General features: G+C 46.1%; 1 protein-coding gene across 2 annotated transcripts in view; it reads left to right on the top strand.

The window, feature by feature from the left end:
* Nucleotides 1-9,634, top strand: part of LOC105487594 (SPARC related modular calcium binding 2) — a 218,206-nt gene extending 208,572 nt beyond the window's left edge. For both annotated transcript variants that reach the window (XM_011751084.3, XM_011751085.3), the window contains exons 12-13: nucleotides 5,797-5,834; nucleotides 8,114-9,634. In XM_011751084.3, the coding sequence (XP_011749386.1) occupies nucleotides 5,797-5,834; nucleotides 8,114-8,131 (56 nt within the window). In that variant the 3' untranslated portion in view covers nucleotides 8,132-9,634. The remainder of the gene's footprint in view (nucleotides 1-5,796; nucleotides 5,835-8,113) is intronic.
* Nucleotides 9,635-13,390: the final 3,756 nt, after the last annotated feature.

Here is a 13,390-nt window from a genome sequence, read left to right as displayed (position 1 = left end):
ATTTTGAAAATTTCGGAATCAAATGATTTCAAGATAGATTCACAGCAGTTAAGAAGATAGTTTCCTGGAGGCCCAGCTCCTATGCTACCCTTCCAGAGGCACCCATAGCTCCCCGCATCCTGCACCACCTGCAGGACACAGCTCAGACTGCGTGTGTGTGTGGTGTGTGTGTGTGGTGTGTGTATAAATATGGGGTGTGTGTGTATATGTTGTGTGTGGGGGGTGGTTTGTGTGTGTGTGGTGTGCAGTGTGCAGGGGGTGTGTGTGTTGTGTATGTAAGGTGTGTGGTGTGTAAACACTACCATTGGCGTTCTGGGCTGGATCAAGGTCTGTTAGGGCAAATGTCTGGCATTCATCTATGCATCCTACTATTTTAAAACATAGTATATTGATAGGAAATTTGAGGTGTCATTTGGCAAACAGATCAGGAGACAATTAAAAGATAATTTGTTACTCACAGATCCGAAGGAGAGGAGGCCATGCTGTGCTGTGGGAGGCCACATGGGAGGCACCAGGGTCAGCCAAGAGACAGAGGAAGTGAGAGACTGGGCCTGAGCCCTTATCATGATTTCCCAGGCAGGCTTGCCTGTAAATGAGGTGGCCAGGTTATAGGCTGGGTGAGGATGGAGGTTGTAGGCTGGGTGAGGGTAGAGGTTGTAGGGTGGGTGAGGGTAGAAGTTGTAGGTTCGGTGAGGGTGGAGGTTATAGGATGGGTGAGGGAGGAGGTTGTAGGTTGGGTAAGGGTGGAGGTTGTAGGTTGGGTGAGAGTGGAGGTTATTGGCTGGTTGAGGGTGGAGGTTGTAGTATGGGTGAGGGTAGAGGTTGTAGGTTGGGTAGGGGTAAAGGTTGTAGGTTAGGTGAGGTTGGAGGTTGGGTGAGGGTAAAGGTTGTTTGCTGGTTGAGGGTGCAGGTTATAATATGGGTGAAGGTGGAGGTTGTATGGTGAGTGAGGGTAGAGGTTGTACACTGGGTGAGGGTAAAGGTTGTAGCTTAGATGAGGGTGGAGGTTGTAGGTTGAGTGAGGGTGCAGGTTGTAGGTTAGGTGAGGGTGAAGCTTGTTTGCTGATTGAGGTTGGAGGTTATAATATGGGTGAGGGTGGAGGTTTAGCTTGGATGAGGGTAGAGATTGTAGGTTGGGTGAGGGTGGAAGTTGTAGGTTGGGTGAGGGTGGAGGTTGTAGGTTTGGTGAGGGTGGAGGTTATAGTATGGATGAGGTGGAGGTTGTATGGTCAGTGAAGGTGGAGGTTGTAGGCTGGGTGAGGGCAGAGGTTGTAGCCTGAATGAGGGTGGAGGTTGTAGGCTGGATGAGGGTGTTGGTTGTTGTCTGGGTGAGGGTGGAGGTTGTAGGTTGGGTGAGGATAGAGGTTGTTGGCTGGGTGAGGGTGGAGGTTGTAGGTTGAGTGAGGGTAGAGATTGTAGGTTGAGTGAGGGTGGGTGTTATAGGGTTGGTGAGGTTGTAGATTATAGGTTGGGTGAGGGTGGAGGTTGTTGGCTGGGTGAGAGTGAAGGTTGTAGGTCGGCCTGAATAGGAAAGGCTGCTCCTCACTGTCTCTGGGGATGGGCTAACTCAGAGGGCAGCCTCTTCAGCATAAGCAGGGTTCAGATGTCAAAGCTTTAGATAAAGGAAGTGAAAGTCATGGTTAATACACCCACTCTCCAAGGAACTGGCCCATGGATTGGGTTCTGATAGAAGGATATGAGTCCCTCATGAGCAAGCTAAATCCCCTAGACAGTCTCTTTGGAAGGTGGCAGCAGCATACAGACAACTGTTGTGAGCCGCATATCCTGATTTGGAAAGGTTGTCGGTTCCTTCTAGGATGGGTCCACATTGCTCTCTGCTAAGGCTGAGCAGGACCCTGGTGTTGATGGATACATGGAGTTCTCAGTAGCTCTGGGAGAAAGCCCTGGGAGGAAATGTTTTCTCCTTGCATATATTGATAGACTGAAATGAAGGTGACCTTTATGAGTCATGACCTTCCATGGGTCATGCTTCACGCAAGTGACTACAGAATCGCAATGGCTTAGGACCCAAGCATTTCCTTCTGGTTTACATAGCATAAAGGTTGTGGGTTGCCACCATGCTGCCCTGGGTGGGAATGCAGGTTCAGCACAGGTCAGCACAGGTCTTGGGGAGATGTGGCAGAGAAGCATGAGAGGCTGAGCCACTTGCACAGCCACAGGGGAGGCAGATGCTCGGAGATGGTACCTCTCAGACTCCCACCTTCCAAAGGCTCAAGCCACAGTGTGGGGCAGGGAAGGGGCATGGATGGGCTGGAGTGCTTAGACCCTGGCAAGGAAGAATGGATGGATGGTGGAGCACAACGTGATCTCTTCTGATGCCATCATCTGAGGTGAAAAGTTTAAGTTGCTGCAGAAGTTTGAATTATCTTCTTTAGATCCCTCTGAATAATCTGATATGTCTCAGTTTTATTGTCTTCTTAGTAATCAAGAAGAAAGCATATGATCGCTCCTAGCAAAATAAACTGCAATTTGGCAAAAGAGGCAATTTGGTCATGGTCAAAAATGAACATTGTGGTCTCGGATACATATTTAGCTGATTTTGCAGCCCTTTCATTTTCCTTACGGAATTTTTCTCTTTTCTGACTTAAAAAAATTCATTATCAGTCATATGTTTTCTACCCTATATAGTTTGTAATAGCAAAAAGTCAGAAAAACCTTAAGATCCAGGAAGAAATTAGCAAGAACATTCTAAATATCCACATTGCTACTAAGTTTTTTTGTTTCCTGTATTTATGCTCACTACTGAACAGTGCACTTTTTATTCTAAAAAATATGAGAAATAAGCCAGGCGTGGTGGCTCACGCATGTAATCCCAGCACTTTGGGAGGCCGATGCCACCAGGTCAGGAGTTTGAGACCATTCTGGCCAACATGGTGAAACCCCGTCTCTACTAAAAGTACAATAATTAGCTAGGCATGGTGGTGCGAGCCTGTAATCCCAGCTATTCGGGAGGCTGAGGCAGGAGAATCGCTTGAACCTGGGAGTTGGAGGTTGCAGTGAGCCGAGATTGTGCCATTGCATTCCAGTCTGGGTGGCAGAGTGAGACCCCATCCTCCCTGGCAATAAATAAATAAATAAATAAAAGAATATTAACTTTTTAAAAATAACCTCCAGCATATCCCAGGATTTTTATATGCCTCCAGCATAGCCCAGGAGCCTCTAGCTGCTTCTCTGAGTGAGACCGTTGGAAGGATGGGTGGACAGGGCAGAGCACACCCCACCTCCAGCATAGCCCATATAAACTTCTTTTTATAACTTTTTTTATAACTTTAATCTACAGCTACTTCCTTTTATAACTTTACAGCTACTTCTAACTCCAAGGGAGAATTCTATTAATGAGCAAACAGTCCAACAAAAAACTGGCAATTGTTGAATAGCCAAATTGGCTCAGAATAGATTCAAAGTATCACTCTAATAGTATTTAAATTTGAACCGTTGGCTGAAAAGCCTGTTTTTTTTCCTGTAAAGTAATCATTTCAGTCAAGACAAGTAGATGAGCAGCAATATTCATTTGGGCACTTAGACCATTAAAACCAGCTATTTAAAAAAATCATAGATTTAGCCACTGCTTAATGTTTTTGCAATTTACCTAATATGCTTGTTTTGCACCTTTTCACACCGTGTTTCTACTTGCTTTATGGTAAGAGAAGACAGTTTGAAAATAGAACAATTTTGCTCTTTACTCCATGTTTTTTATTGAGTGGATAGAAATCAACAGTTAATCAAGGAATATGGAAAGAAGGATGCTTCCCTCATCTGATGATTCATTTGAAAACTATTGACCAAGTGCTTTCTGCTGTAGACATTGACAGAATAACAGTAAACACACAGAAATGTGTGTCCCTTTTGGGATTACACTTTGGTGTGGAAGCAAGTCATCAGATAAATAGGAAACCCCACAGCACGATAGGGGTTACTTGTGGAGGAGGCAGAAGGGAGGGTCAGGAGGGCTGGAACGTTAGATGGGGACAGGGAGGAGGCCCTGCAAAGTGAGATTGACTGGAGACTGGAGGAGCAGAGGAGAACCAAGGGTCGTTGGGTACAGTGCAGCCTGCAGAGGATGGCAGGAGTGCCATGCCCAGCAAGCCCCAGAGGTGGGGAGAAATTGGGCACTGGAGAGGAGCAGGCATCCCGAGTGATGTGATGCCACATGGGCGGACAGGGCAGAGCACACCCCGCCTCCAGCATAGCCCAGGAGCCTCTGGCTGCTTCTCTGAGTGAGGCCGTTGGAAGGATGGGTGGACGGGGCAGAGCACATCCCGCCTCCAGTATAGCCCAGGAGCCCCTGGCTGCTTCTCTGAGTGAGGCTGTTGGAAGGATGGGTGGAATGTTATAGAGGACCCCTGGTTGCCATGTTTGTGTAGACAACAGATGGGAAGGGCTGAAGGAGGAGAGTGGTGAGGCGTCTGTTCGGGTCCACGTGGGAGAGGCGGGCGGTTCTGGCCACGGAACAGCGTGTACTACGAGGGTTGGACTCTGGATAGACTCTGGGTGTAGAGCCCGAGGGATTTCCTCCCAGATGAGATGAGAAAGGTAGGAGAAAAGAGGCATGATCATGACTCCAAAAGTTTGTCCTGAGCAGCTCAAGAATGGGGTTACTGTGTCCTGAGAATGGAATACGTCAGAAAGTAGGTTTGCAAGGGCAGATAATGAGTCCAGCTGGGTCCTGTTTCTTTTGAGCTGCCTATTGAATGAAAATCCACATGGATAACGAAGTTGGATCTGATAATCTGGACTGAGGAGAGAAAGAGGTCCATGCTGAAGATTACAGCAATTTGTATCCTTGGAGCTATCAGGAAATAGAGTATTTAAAACCCTGAGACCAACCGAGCCCACTAGTGAGTGGGTGAAAGTGGGAAAGGGATGAGGATGCTGAAGCCCCTGGGGGCGACGTCCCAAAGGTTTCCGTGGAGACGCAGGTGTGGCAGCTGAGATGAGAGCAGAAAGGAGACTTTTCAGGGAAGCTCCGCTGTGCAGGGGTGGTGAAGCCAGGAGATAGCACAGCTCCCTCCGGCTTTGACTCTACTCGAAGCTTTGGAAAAAGCTGTTTTGAGCCAAACACTTTCATTTCTCCGGGTTTTAATATAGAAGCAAAAGACTTCAAAGAGCCCTAGCTGGGGCATTGCTGATGGCTTCGCTCCCAGCACCCCAGGGACGTGAACCCCCTCCTTCTGGGGAAAGGTTGAGAAACATCTAGAATTCAGTTCGCCAGAGAAGGTGGATTTACCTTAGAGTTTGGGGTAAAGTAAAACATTCTTCTAAGGCTGGACTAGAGAATCCGTGTTGTTAGAAAGTACTTACATAGTAACTTTCATAATCCACTACTCATAATTTATGTTCAATGCATATATAGTTAGCTCCTCTGTGGATTCAAGCAAACTTGCAGCAAAAATTCTCAGAGAACAAAAAAGATACAAATAAAAAACAATGTAGTATATAGCAACTATTTACACAGCATTAACATTGCACTAAGCATTTTAACTAGTCTATCGATTATTTAAAGTACATAGGAGGATGTATTTATATTATATTAAAATATTACATGATACTCTATAAGAAACTTGAGAATTGGAGAATTTGGGTTTGCGGGAGTCCTGGAGCCAATCCCTTCTGGATGCTGAGGAATGACTGTATGCATTTTTTTTCATGTAAATGAGTTTGCCGATTGATAACACCTTCCTAAAGTGATGTGGACTCCTTCCTGAAATTATGTTGAACCTTTCATTAAATAATGAGTCTCTGATTTTTAATAATATATATATTTTTTCCTGCTAGCCCCCAGAGGTAATGCTGAAAGTACGTCTAATAGACAGGTAAGTATGTTTATATTTTACTCTTAACCATTTCCTTTTTAAATTATAAACAATAACAATTCAGAGTTATGTAGATTTGCAATGGCCAGTACCTTCCAAGACAAGAAATAATTCAAGGGAGACAAGCTTACTGTCTACCCCCTGTGGGGACTAAAGCAGTCTTACAGAATTCTATTCAAAATCACCAACTTGTTGATTGAAAAAGTTTATTATTTGAACTTTCAATTATTAAGAAAAATTTCTGAGTTCCCTTGTTTGGTAGTTTTTTTTTTTTTTTTTTAAGAGAAGGAGTTTTGCCATGTTGCCCAGGCTAGTCTCGAACTTATAGGCTCAAGCAGTCCACCTGGGATTACAGGTGTGAGCCACTGTGCCTGGCTGAATTTTTTCAAGCAGTTGTCTGAGTGTTTGTAATTTGGTTCCTGCATTTTATCAGGGAGGTTGCAGGAACAGGAGGCATCCTTCATACATGGGTGAATTTGTTTCTTTTTGGGGTCCCAGCAAGAGAAGCGTTGGGCTCCAAAAGGGACTTTCGGCTCCTGCTGTGTGTTCACAAACATGTGTGTGTGTTTCTGGTTCTGCCTCTCAATTTGCAAGTAAAGGATGCGATGATGGTGTCCTCCAGCACCCAAAGCCACAACCTATCCCATGTCAAGAACATTTTCCAGACGATAAACATGAGTGGGTTCATGTCTCTCTCCTTCAAAGCCAGGGCAAAATCCTCACTTCTTTGCTACCACGAGTCAATTGTGATTTATTTTGCCTGCACCTGTTTGATGTCAGGTTGACATTTCCTAAGGCAAGCCCCTATATTTGTTGTGGGTTTAAGTGGAGGCGGCCAGCACACACCTTGGATGTAATTTAAAACCATTTCATGAGGAAAGATGTGTGATACGTTTTCCTTTGTTTAGCAAATGTTTATGGTTTTAACTTTAAATCTCACCGCAAATCACTTACACTTTAAAACAGGCTGGTCTGAAAGTAATTACCCTCCCTGAGTGCCAAGACCTCCAGAAGTTGTTTTCATTCGAGAACGGCAATCACTGTACTCATGCGCTCCACGCATCTTAAATGAACTCAGTTCAAAGCACACGCCTCCTGCTTCAGCTCTTTTTTTCCGAAGAGAGAAACGGAAGCAGTTTCCCTTCCTTTTCTAGTGCCTGAGTGGACGCGCGGACCTCCATGCCTTTCATTTTGTGGCTATTTCTGCAAACTACGATACTGGGATTGATCCTAACGGGCAAGCCAGTTGCGGCTCCTACCGGCCGTGGCCATTGAAGATCACCACGTTTCTTTGAAGCATCTCAAAGAATAACATAGTGCCAGCCAGCCAGGGTGTCCCTATATGCATGACCCAGACAGGAACTATCAAAAGAAGGGATCACAGAAGGGTGCATGATGCTAACGTGGAATCCAAAGGAGCTATTTCCTGATCTCTTCAGCTTCCACTGCAACTCCAGAGTAGTCAGAGCTGTTATTAAATAAGTTAAGGTCTTAGTCCACCTTCTCCTCCAGCAATCCTGGCCATCTTTAATGACTGGTAAAATACTTTGACGGGTTGTCTTTATGCACAACTAATTTAAATCTCAAGTTTAGTGTAGGAGATGGGTTTGTCTTCTCACCTCTTCAGATCTTTATCAAGGGGAATAAAAGCCAACCCAGAAACCTCCTAAACTTTAAAATTTAATTATTTAAATAATAAAACAGAAGAATAGATCAACATTGTAAGAATTGGCCCTCTTGGAAAACTGAGTCTAGGAGATTGTATATTACTTTTCTTTTTCATTCTAAATTACTTCTAATTGAAAGTCAAGGTGCTGAGTTACCATTGTTTATCATTATAATCAGCAAACTTTTTAAGTTGGATTTCTTCTTAAAGAGGTAAAATAGTGAACAAAAGAGATAAAAAGGAAAATTAAGAATCAACTATGCCTTTATCAAATTTGAAGCATAAGTTATATTATTAAAATTATTTTTGCATAATCAAGGTGATAAGACATTCTGGAAAACATTTAATGTATTTAGTACTTAAAATATTTACAGTGGATGTTACTTTTTTGAAATGATATATTTTTCCCAATATTTCTATCATGTCAAGGAAGGAAAGCGTTAAAAAGTTACCAGCGTCCAAAATGTCTTCATCGTTTCTCATTCATCCTTGCACCTCACACGACCTGCCCAGCCCTCTTTGGTTCAGTTCATTCCCGGAAGCCACTTAGTCTTCTCAGATGAGTGACACACACCTCTGAATATAATGTCTCTTTTTTGTCTTTTCTTTTCAGCCAAGGAAACAAGGATAAATGGCTCACACAGCGAAGGCAGTTCCTAGACACGTGGGAAATTCCCTCACCAACGAGCAATTAAGAAAACAAAACAGAAACACATAGTATTTGCACTTTGTACTTTAAATGTAAATTCACTTTGTAGAAATGAGATATTTAAACAGACTGTTTTAATCTGTGAAAATGGAGAGCTGGCTTCAGAAAATTAATCACATACAATGTATGTGTCCTCCTTTGACCTTGGAAATCTGTATGTGGTGGAGATGTATTTGAATGCATTTAGGCTTAATTTCTTCGCCTTCCACATGTTAACAGTAGAGCTCTAGGCACTCTGGTTGCAATCCTATGGCTTTCCCTAACCCCTGCAGTCACTTCCAGACGGCTGTGCTTACAGCATTGTGGAATCATGTTGGAAGCTCCACATTTCCGTGGAAGGTTGTGATGTACGGTTGACCCTTCAGGCAGTTAACATGCAGGGGGTGGTTTGTTTCTTGGGATTTTCTGTTAGTTTATCTTGTTTTGCTTTCCAGAGATCTTGCTCGTACAATGAATCACGCAACCACTAAAGCTATCCAGTTAAGTACAGGTAGTTCCCCTGGAGGAAATACTATTTCCAAACTGTCTTTGGTGTGATACTTTGGCTCAAAGGATGTTTGCTTTTCCATTTGAAGCTTCTGTTTGAGTTTTGCCCTGGGGCTCGAGCGAGTCCTGGAGAGTCGTCCTGATGGTGGGAGGCTCCCTAGGAGGGGCCCATCCTTCCAAAATGTAAGGCCAGTCACGGTGTGACCGAGCTGGCTAACAGGCTTGTCTGCTTGGTTTTTCTCCTACACGATCCTCCTACCTGGTCCACCCCAGGGCTACCGGAAGGTAAAGTCTTCACCTGAACCAATTATGAGCAGTCTCCTTACTGAAGGCACAGCCGGATCCATGGTGCCCCCTGGGCTGGTGTTGGCAGCCGGGGAGAAGTGCCTGCGGGTCCCCACGGTTCCTTTCTGCTTTTCTGAATGCATCAAGGGTACAAGAACTTGCCAATGGGAAATTCATCTGAGTGGCACTGGCAGAGAAGGATAGGAGTGGAATGCCCACACGGTGACCAACGGAACTGGCCTGCGTGCACAGCCAGCTGCCCCGCTCAGGCCTGGGCCCGGAGCTCAGGGCGCCCTCTGTCTGTAGGAACCGTTTGGAGGACAGTCTGAGAGCGGAAACTTCAATGTGATTCTATCTCGGCTCAGACTGTTGGTTGGAGAAACATCTTCGTGGCCCCAAATCCCCTGAGACGTGCCTTGTAGAATGACGTTTGTGAGGTTGGGATGCTTGTGGAGCATCGCATAAGGCTTCTTCCTTATTTAAACTGTGCAAGGTAAAAATCAAGCCTTTGGAGCCACAGAACCAGCTCAAGTACATGCCAATGTTGTTTAAGAAACAGTTATGATCCTAAACTTTTTGGATAATCTTTTGTATTTCTGACCTTTGAATTTAATCATTTTTCTTAGATTAAAATAAAGTATGCTATTAAAACTATGTTAGTCTTTTTTTTTTTTTTCCAACTAAATGCAGATGTTGATAATTGCTTAATTGTACAGGTGTCCACTGTAAGGGAGGGAAAGATGAGGGCTCTGGGCAGAAAGAATGGGGATCCTGGCTGTGTCCCTGAGTGGGGTGTGACTTTAGACATGACCCCTCAGTTCCCCCCGGGATGCGGAGATGCTGGTGGCATGCATGAGCCTCCTACTCCCACACCTGGGAAGAGAATTATGTGAGTTGTTAATGTATGCAAAGTGCTTGGAACCTGCACCCCAGGTGTGCCACGTACACGTGTTTGCCCTGACTGTGTGGAAGGTCATCTTTCCGTGAGTCTGAACTCCATACTGGCCAGTGCTGCTGACGTCACCCAGTGCTATAGGAAACTTCAGAAGAAACAAAAAGAGTGCCTTATTTTGATTAAAGCTGGTGGCCGGGCACAGTGGCTCATGCCTGTATTCCCAGCACTTTGAGAGCCCGAGGCGGGTGTATCATCTGAGGTCAGGAGTTTGAGACCAGCCTGGCCAATCTGGTGAAACCCCATCTCTACTGAAAATACAAAAATTAGCTGGACATGGTGGCAGGTGCCTGCAATCCCAGCTACTTGGGAGGCTGAGGCAGGAGAATCGCTTGAACCTGCGAGGGAGAGATTGTCAGTGATCTGAGATCATGCCATTGCACTCCAGCCTGGGCAATAGAATGAGACTCAGTCTCAAAAAAAAAAAAAAAAAAAAAAAAAGCTGGTGCTTTTCTCCAAGTTAACACAACTAGAAGCCTGAGGATGCCTTGATCTGCCCCTCCCCCACACCCCACATTCCCCTCCCCCACACCTCCTGTCCCCCTCCCCCGCACCTCTCATTCCTCTCCCCCACACCCCGCCCCCCTACACCCAGGTCTCCCTCCCCCACACCCCACGTTCCCCTCCCCCACGTTCCCCTCCCCCACACCCTGCATCCTCTCCCCCACACTCCACACCCCACACAGCATCCTGTGTCCTCCTCCCCCACACCTGCATCCTCTCCCCCACACTCCACACCCCACATAGCATCCTGTGTCCTCCTCCCCCACACCTGCATCCCTGCCTTGCTTAGGCCCTCGTGTTTTCCTTGGACTGTTGTGGTAGCATCTTAACTGGACACACTTCCTCCAGGATTCCTTACTGCCTCCTGGTCCTGGTAAATTCACCCAGCCCACCCCAACCCCATACACAATTTTCTTTCTCTTCAGAAAAAAAGTGATCTTTGTAAAACTCTGTCTTAGCATTGGCGATGATCAATTGTGCAGTAAAGACAATACTGTGAAGGGCATTAGGAGACGACTGTTGTCAGAGAAAGCTGCTAGCGGCGGTGGGGCTTAAACTGGGATTTGGAGTAGGTAGGAGAGGATGAAGTATTCAACAAGACTGAAAGAGCTTGAAAAAGACAGGAAGGGAAAGGGAGTGGGGAGGCATGGAGCCAGTGCAGCTGGTTCTTATTGCAAAATATTAAGATTGCAAATCCAAACCAGAAATCTGTTTCTCTTACCTGGGCCATTTGCCTGTTTCTAGCGAAAGATGCCTCCCTCCCCAAACCATCCCCCACTCTCCTCGTTATGTCTGAAAAGGCTTTCCTGTATTTTTGTCAAAAATATCTTGGTTGGAGATTTATTTTAGAAGCATACGGACCAACTCATAAATCATGCCCATCATTGCCACACCAGAAGTTTTTTGAATGATGTAGGTGAATGTTTTCAGCTTTTTTTTTGGAATCAATGTACAGAAATGACTGACATCATAAGCTGCCAATTGGACAATCAAGTCGTGCAAACACAAAGCTACTCAAGAAAGACAATATGGGCTGGGTGTGGTGGCTCATGCCTGCAATCCCAGCACTTTGGGAGGCCGAGGCAGATGGATCACCTGAGGTCAGTAGTTCAAGACCAGTCTGGCGAACATGGTGAAACCCTGTCTCTACTAAAAATACAAAACATTAGCCAGGCATGGTGACAGGTGCCTGTAATCCCAGTTACTCGGGAAACTAAGGCATGAGAATCACTTGTGCCGAGACCAGCTCAGTCAGGGAGACCCGAACCCAGTGGCACTAGAGGAATTAAAGACACACACACAGAAATATAGAGTGTGAAGTGGGAAATCAGGAGTCTCACAACCTTCAGAGCTGAGAGCCCCAACAGAGATTTACCCACGTATTTATTAACAGCGAGCCAGTCATTAGCATTATTTCTATAGGTATACAATTAACTAAAAGTATCCCTTACGGGAGAACGAGAATGGATGGGCTGAATTAAAGGAATAGGTTGGGCTAGTTAACTGCAGCGGGAGCATGTCCCTAAGGCACAGATCGCTGGTACTATTGTTTGTGGCTTAAGAATGCCTTTAATGTGGGGTGTGGGGGAGTGGCAGATCAAGGCTTAAGAATGCCTGAGCGGGCCAGGTGTTCCTTGCCCTCATTCCCGTAAACCCACAGCCTTCCAGCCTGGGCGTCATGGCCATCACGAACACGTGACAGTGCTGCAGAGATTTTGTTTATGGCCAGTTTTGGGGCCAGTTTATGACCAGATTTTGGGGCGCCTGCTCCCAACAACTTGAACCCGGGAGGTGGAGGTTGCTGTGAGCCAAGGTCATGCCACTGTGCTCCAGTCTGGGGGATAGAGTGAGGCTCTGTCTCAAAAAAAAAAAAAAAGACAGTATGAATATTATACAATGCTCGTTTACCTTTGTCTTTATCCCTGTGCGTTGTCGAGGTTGGTCAGTCTAGTATGGGTCTAGTATGGTAGTCTGGGCTCTGCTGAACTGGCTCTGTGTGTCAGGATGGGCACGGGTGGGCTGGAGTCTCATCCTCCTGGGACTCTGGGACTCATGGGTCATGAGGGACAGGTTCTTGCTCAGCTGCGGCTGAAATGCAAGAAAGTCAGTGGGACTGCACAAGCACGTTTCAAGCCTCAGCTGTGACCTGTCTGCTAATATCTGCTGGCCAAAGTCTGTCACGTGGGTCAGAACAAGTCACCAGGCTGTGGCAGGGAGTGGAGGCAGAACACCCCTCACAGTAATGAAATCTCACCGCTCAAACTCCCGTCTACACACGCTTGTCTGCTGAACCTCCTTCTGACAAAGTGGAAAGGCTGAGGAAGGGCGTGCACGCCGGCGCAGTGGCAGTGTCAGGCTGTGGGAAGTCACAGATATGGGGGTTAAACGCAGATGGAACAGGGGCCTCCCAGCTTACCAGGCGCACGACCTGCAGGCGGTAGGATCCCAGCCTCCTCAATTTCAGCCCCAGACCAGAAAACAGTTCTTTGAAATCTGCCCCTCAGAGTTACTGTACATGGAACAGGAGATTGTAGGTGTAGAGCCTGATGTGAAACAGGCACTCAACAAAGGCCATCAGGAACTCAAATGTGGGTGTCAGAACCATTTTGTATCAAATGATTCTGAATTTGCCTCTTGAAAGAGATCAAAGGACGGGGAAAACCGAATCCACAAACCTGAGCAATCCACATCAGGCTGAAATGGCAGGTCTTAACCACCTACAGAAGGAAACCCTCCAAAGGTGATAGGGGAATTTTATGCTGACTCCTCAGAAGTGTTAGCAATTGACTTCGCTTATAAGAAATAGAAAATGGAAAACCAAATCCCAGTGGCCTAAGTCCACAAGTTATTTTTCTCAGTTAACAAGAGGACAGGCAGAAATGGAACCTGTGTGCTGATGCAGCCAGCAGCGCTGCCCCTGTGCCCTGGTCCCTCCTCTCCGCCCTGCATCCCTG

This window comes from Macaca nemestrina, chromosome 5 (genome assembly GCF_043159975.1).
Source record: "Macaca nemestrina isolate mMacNem1 chromosome 5, mMacNem.hap1, whole genome shotgun sequence".
NCBI classification, from domain to species: Eukaryota; Metazoa; Chordata; class Mammalia; order Primates; family Cercopithecidae; genus Macaca; species Macaca nemestrina.
This window is presented reverse-complemented; position numbering and strand designations above follow the sequence as displayed.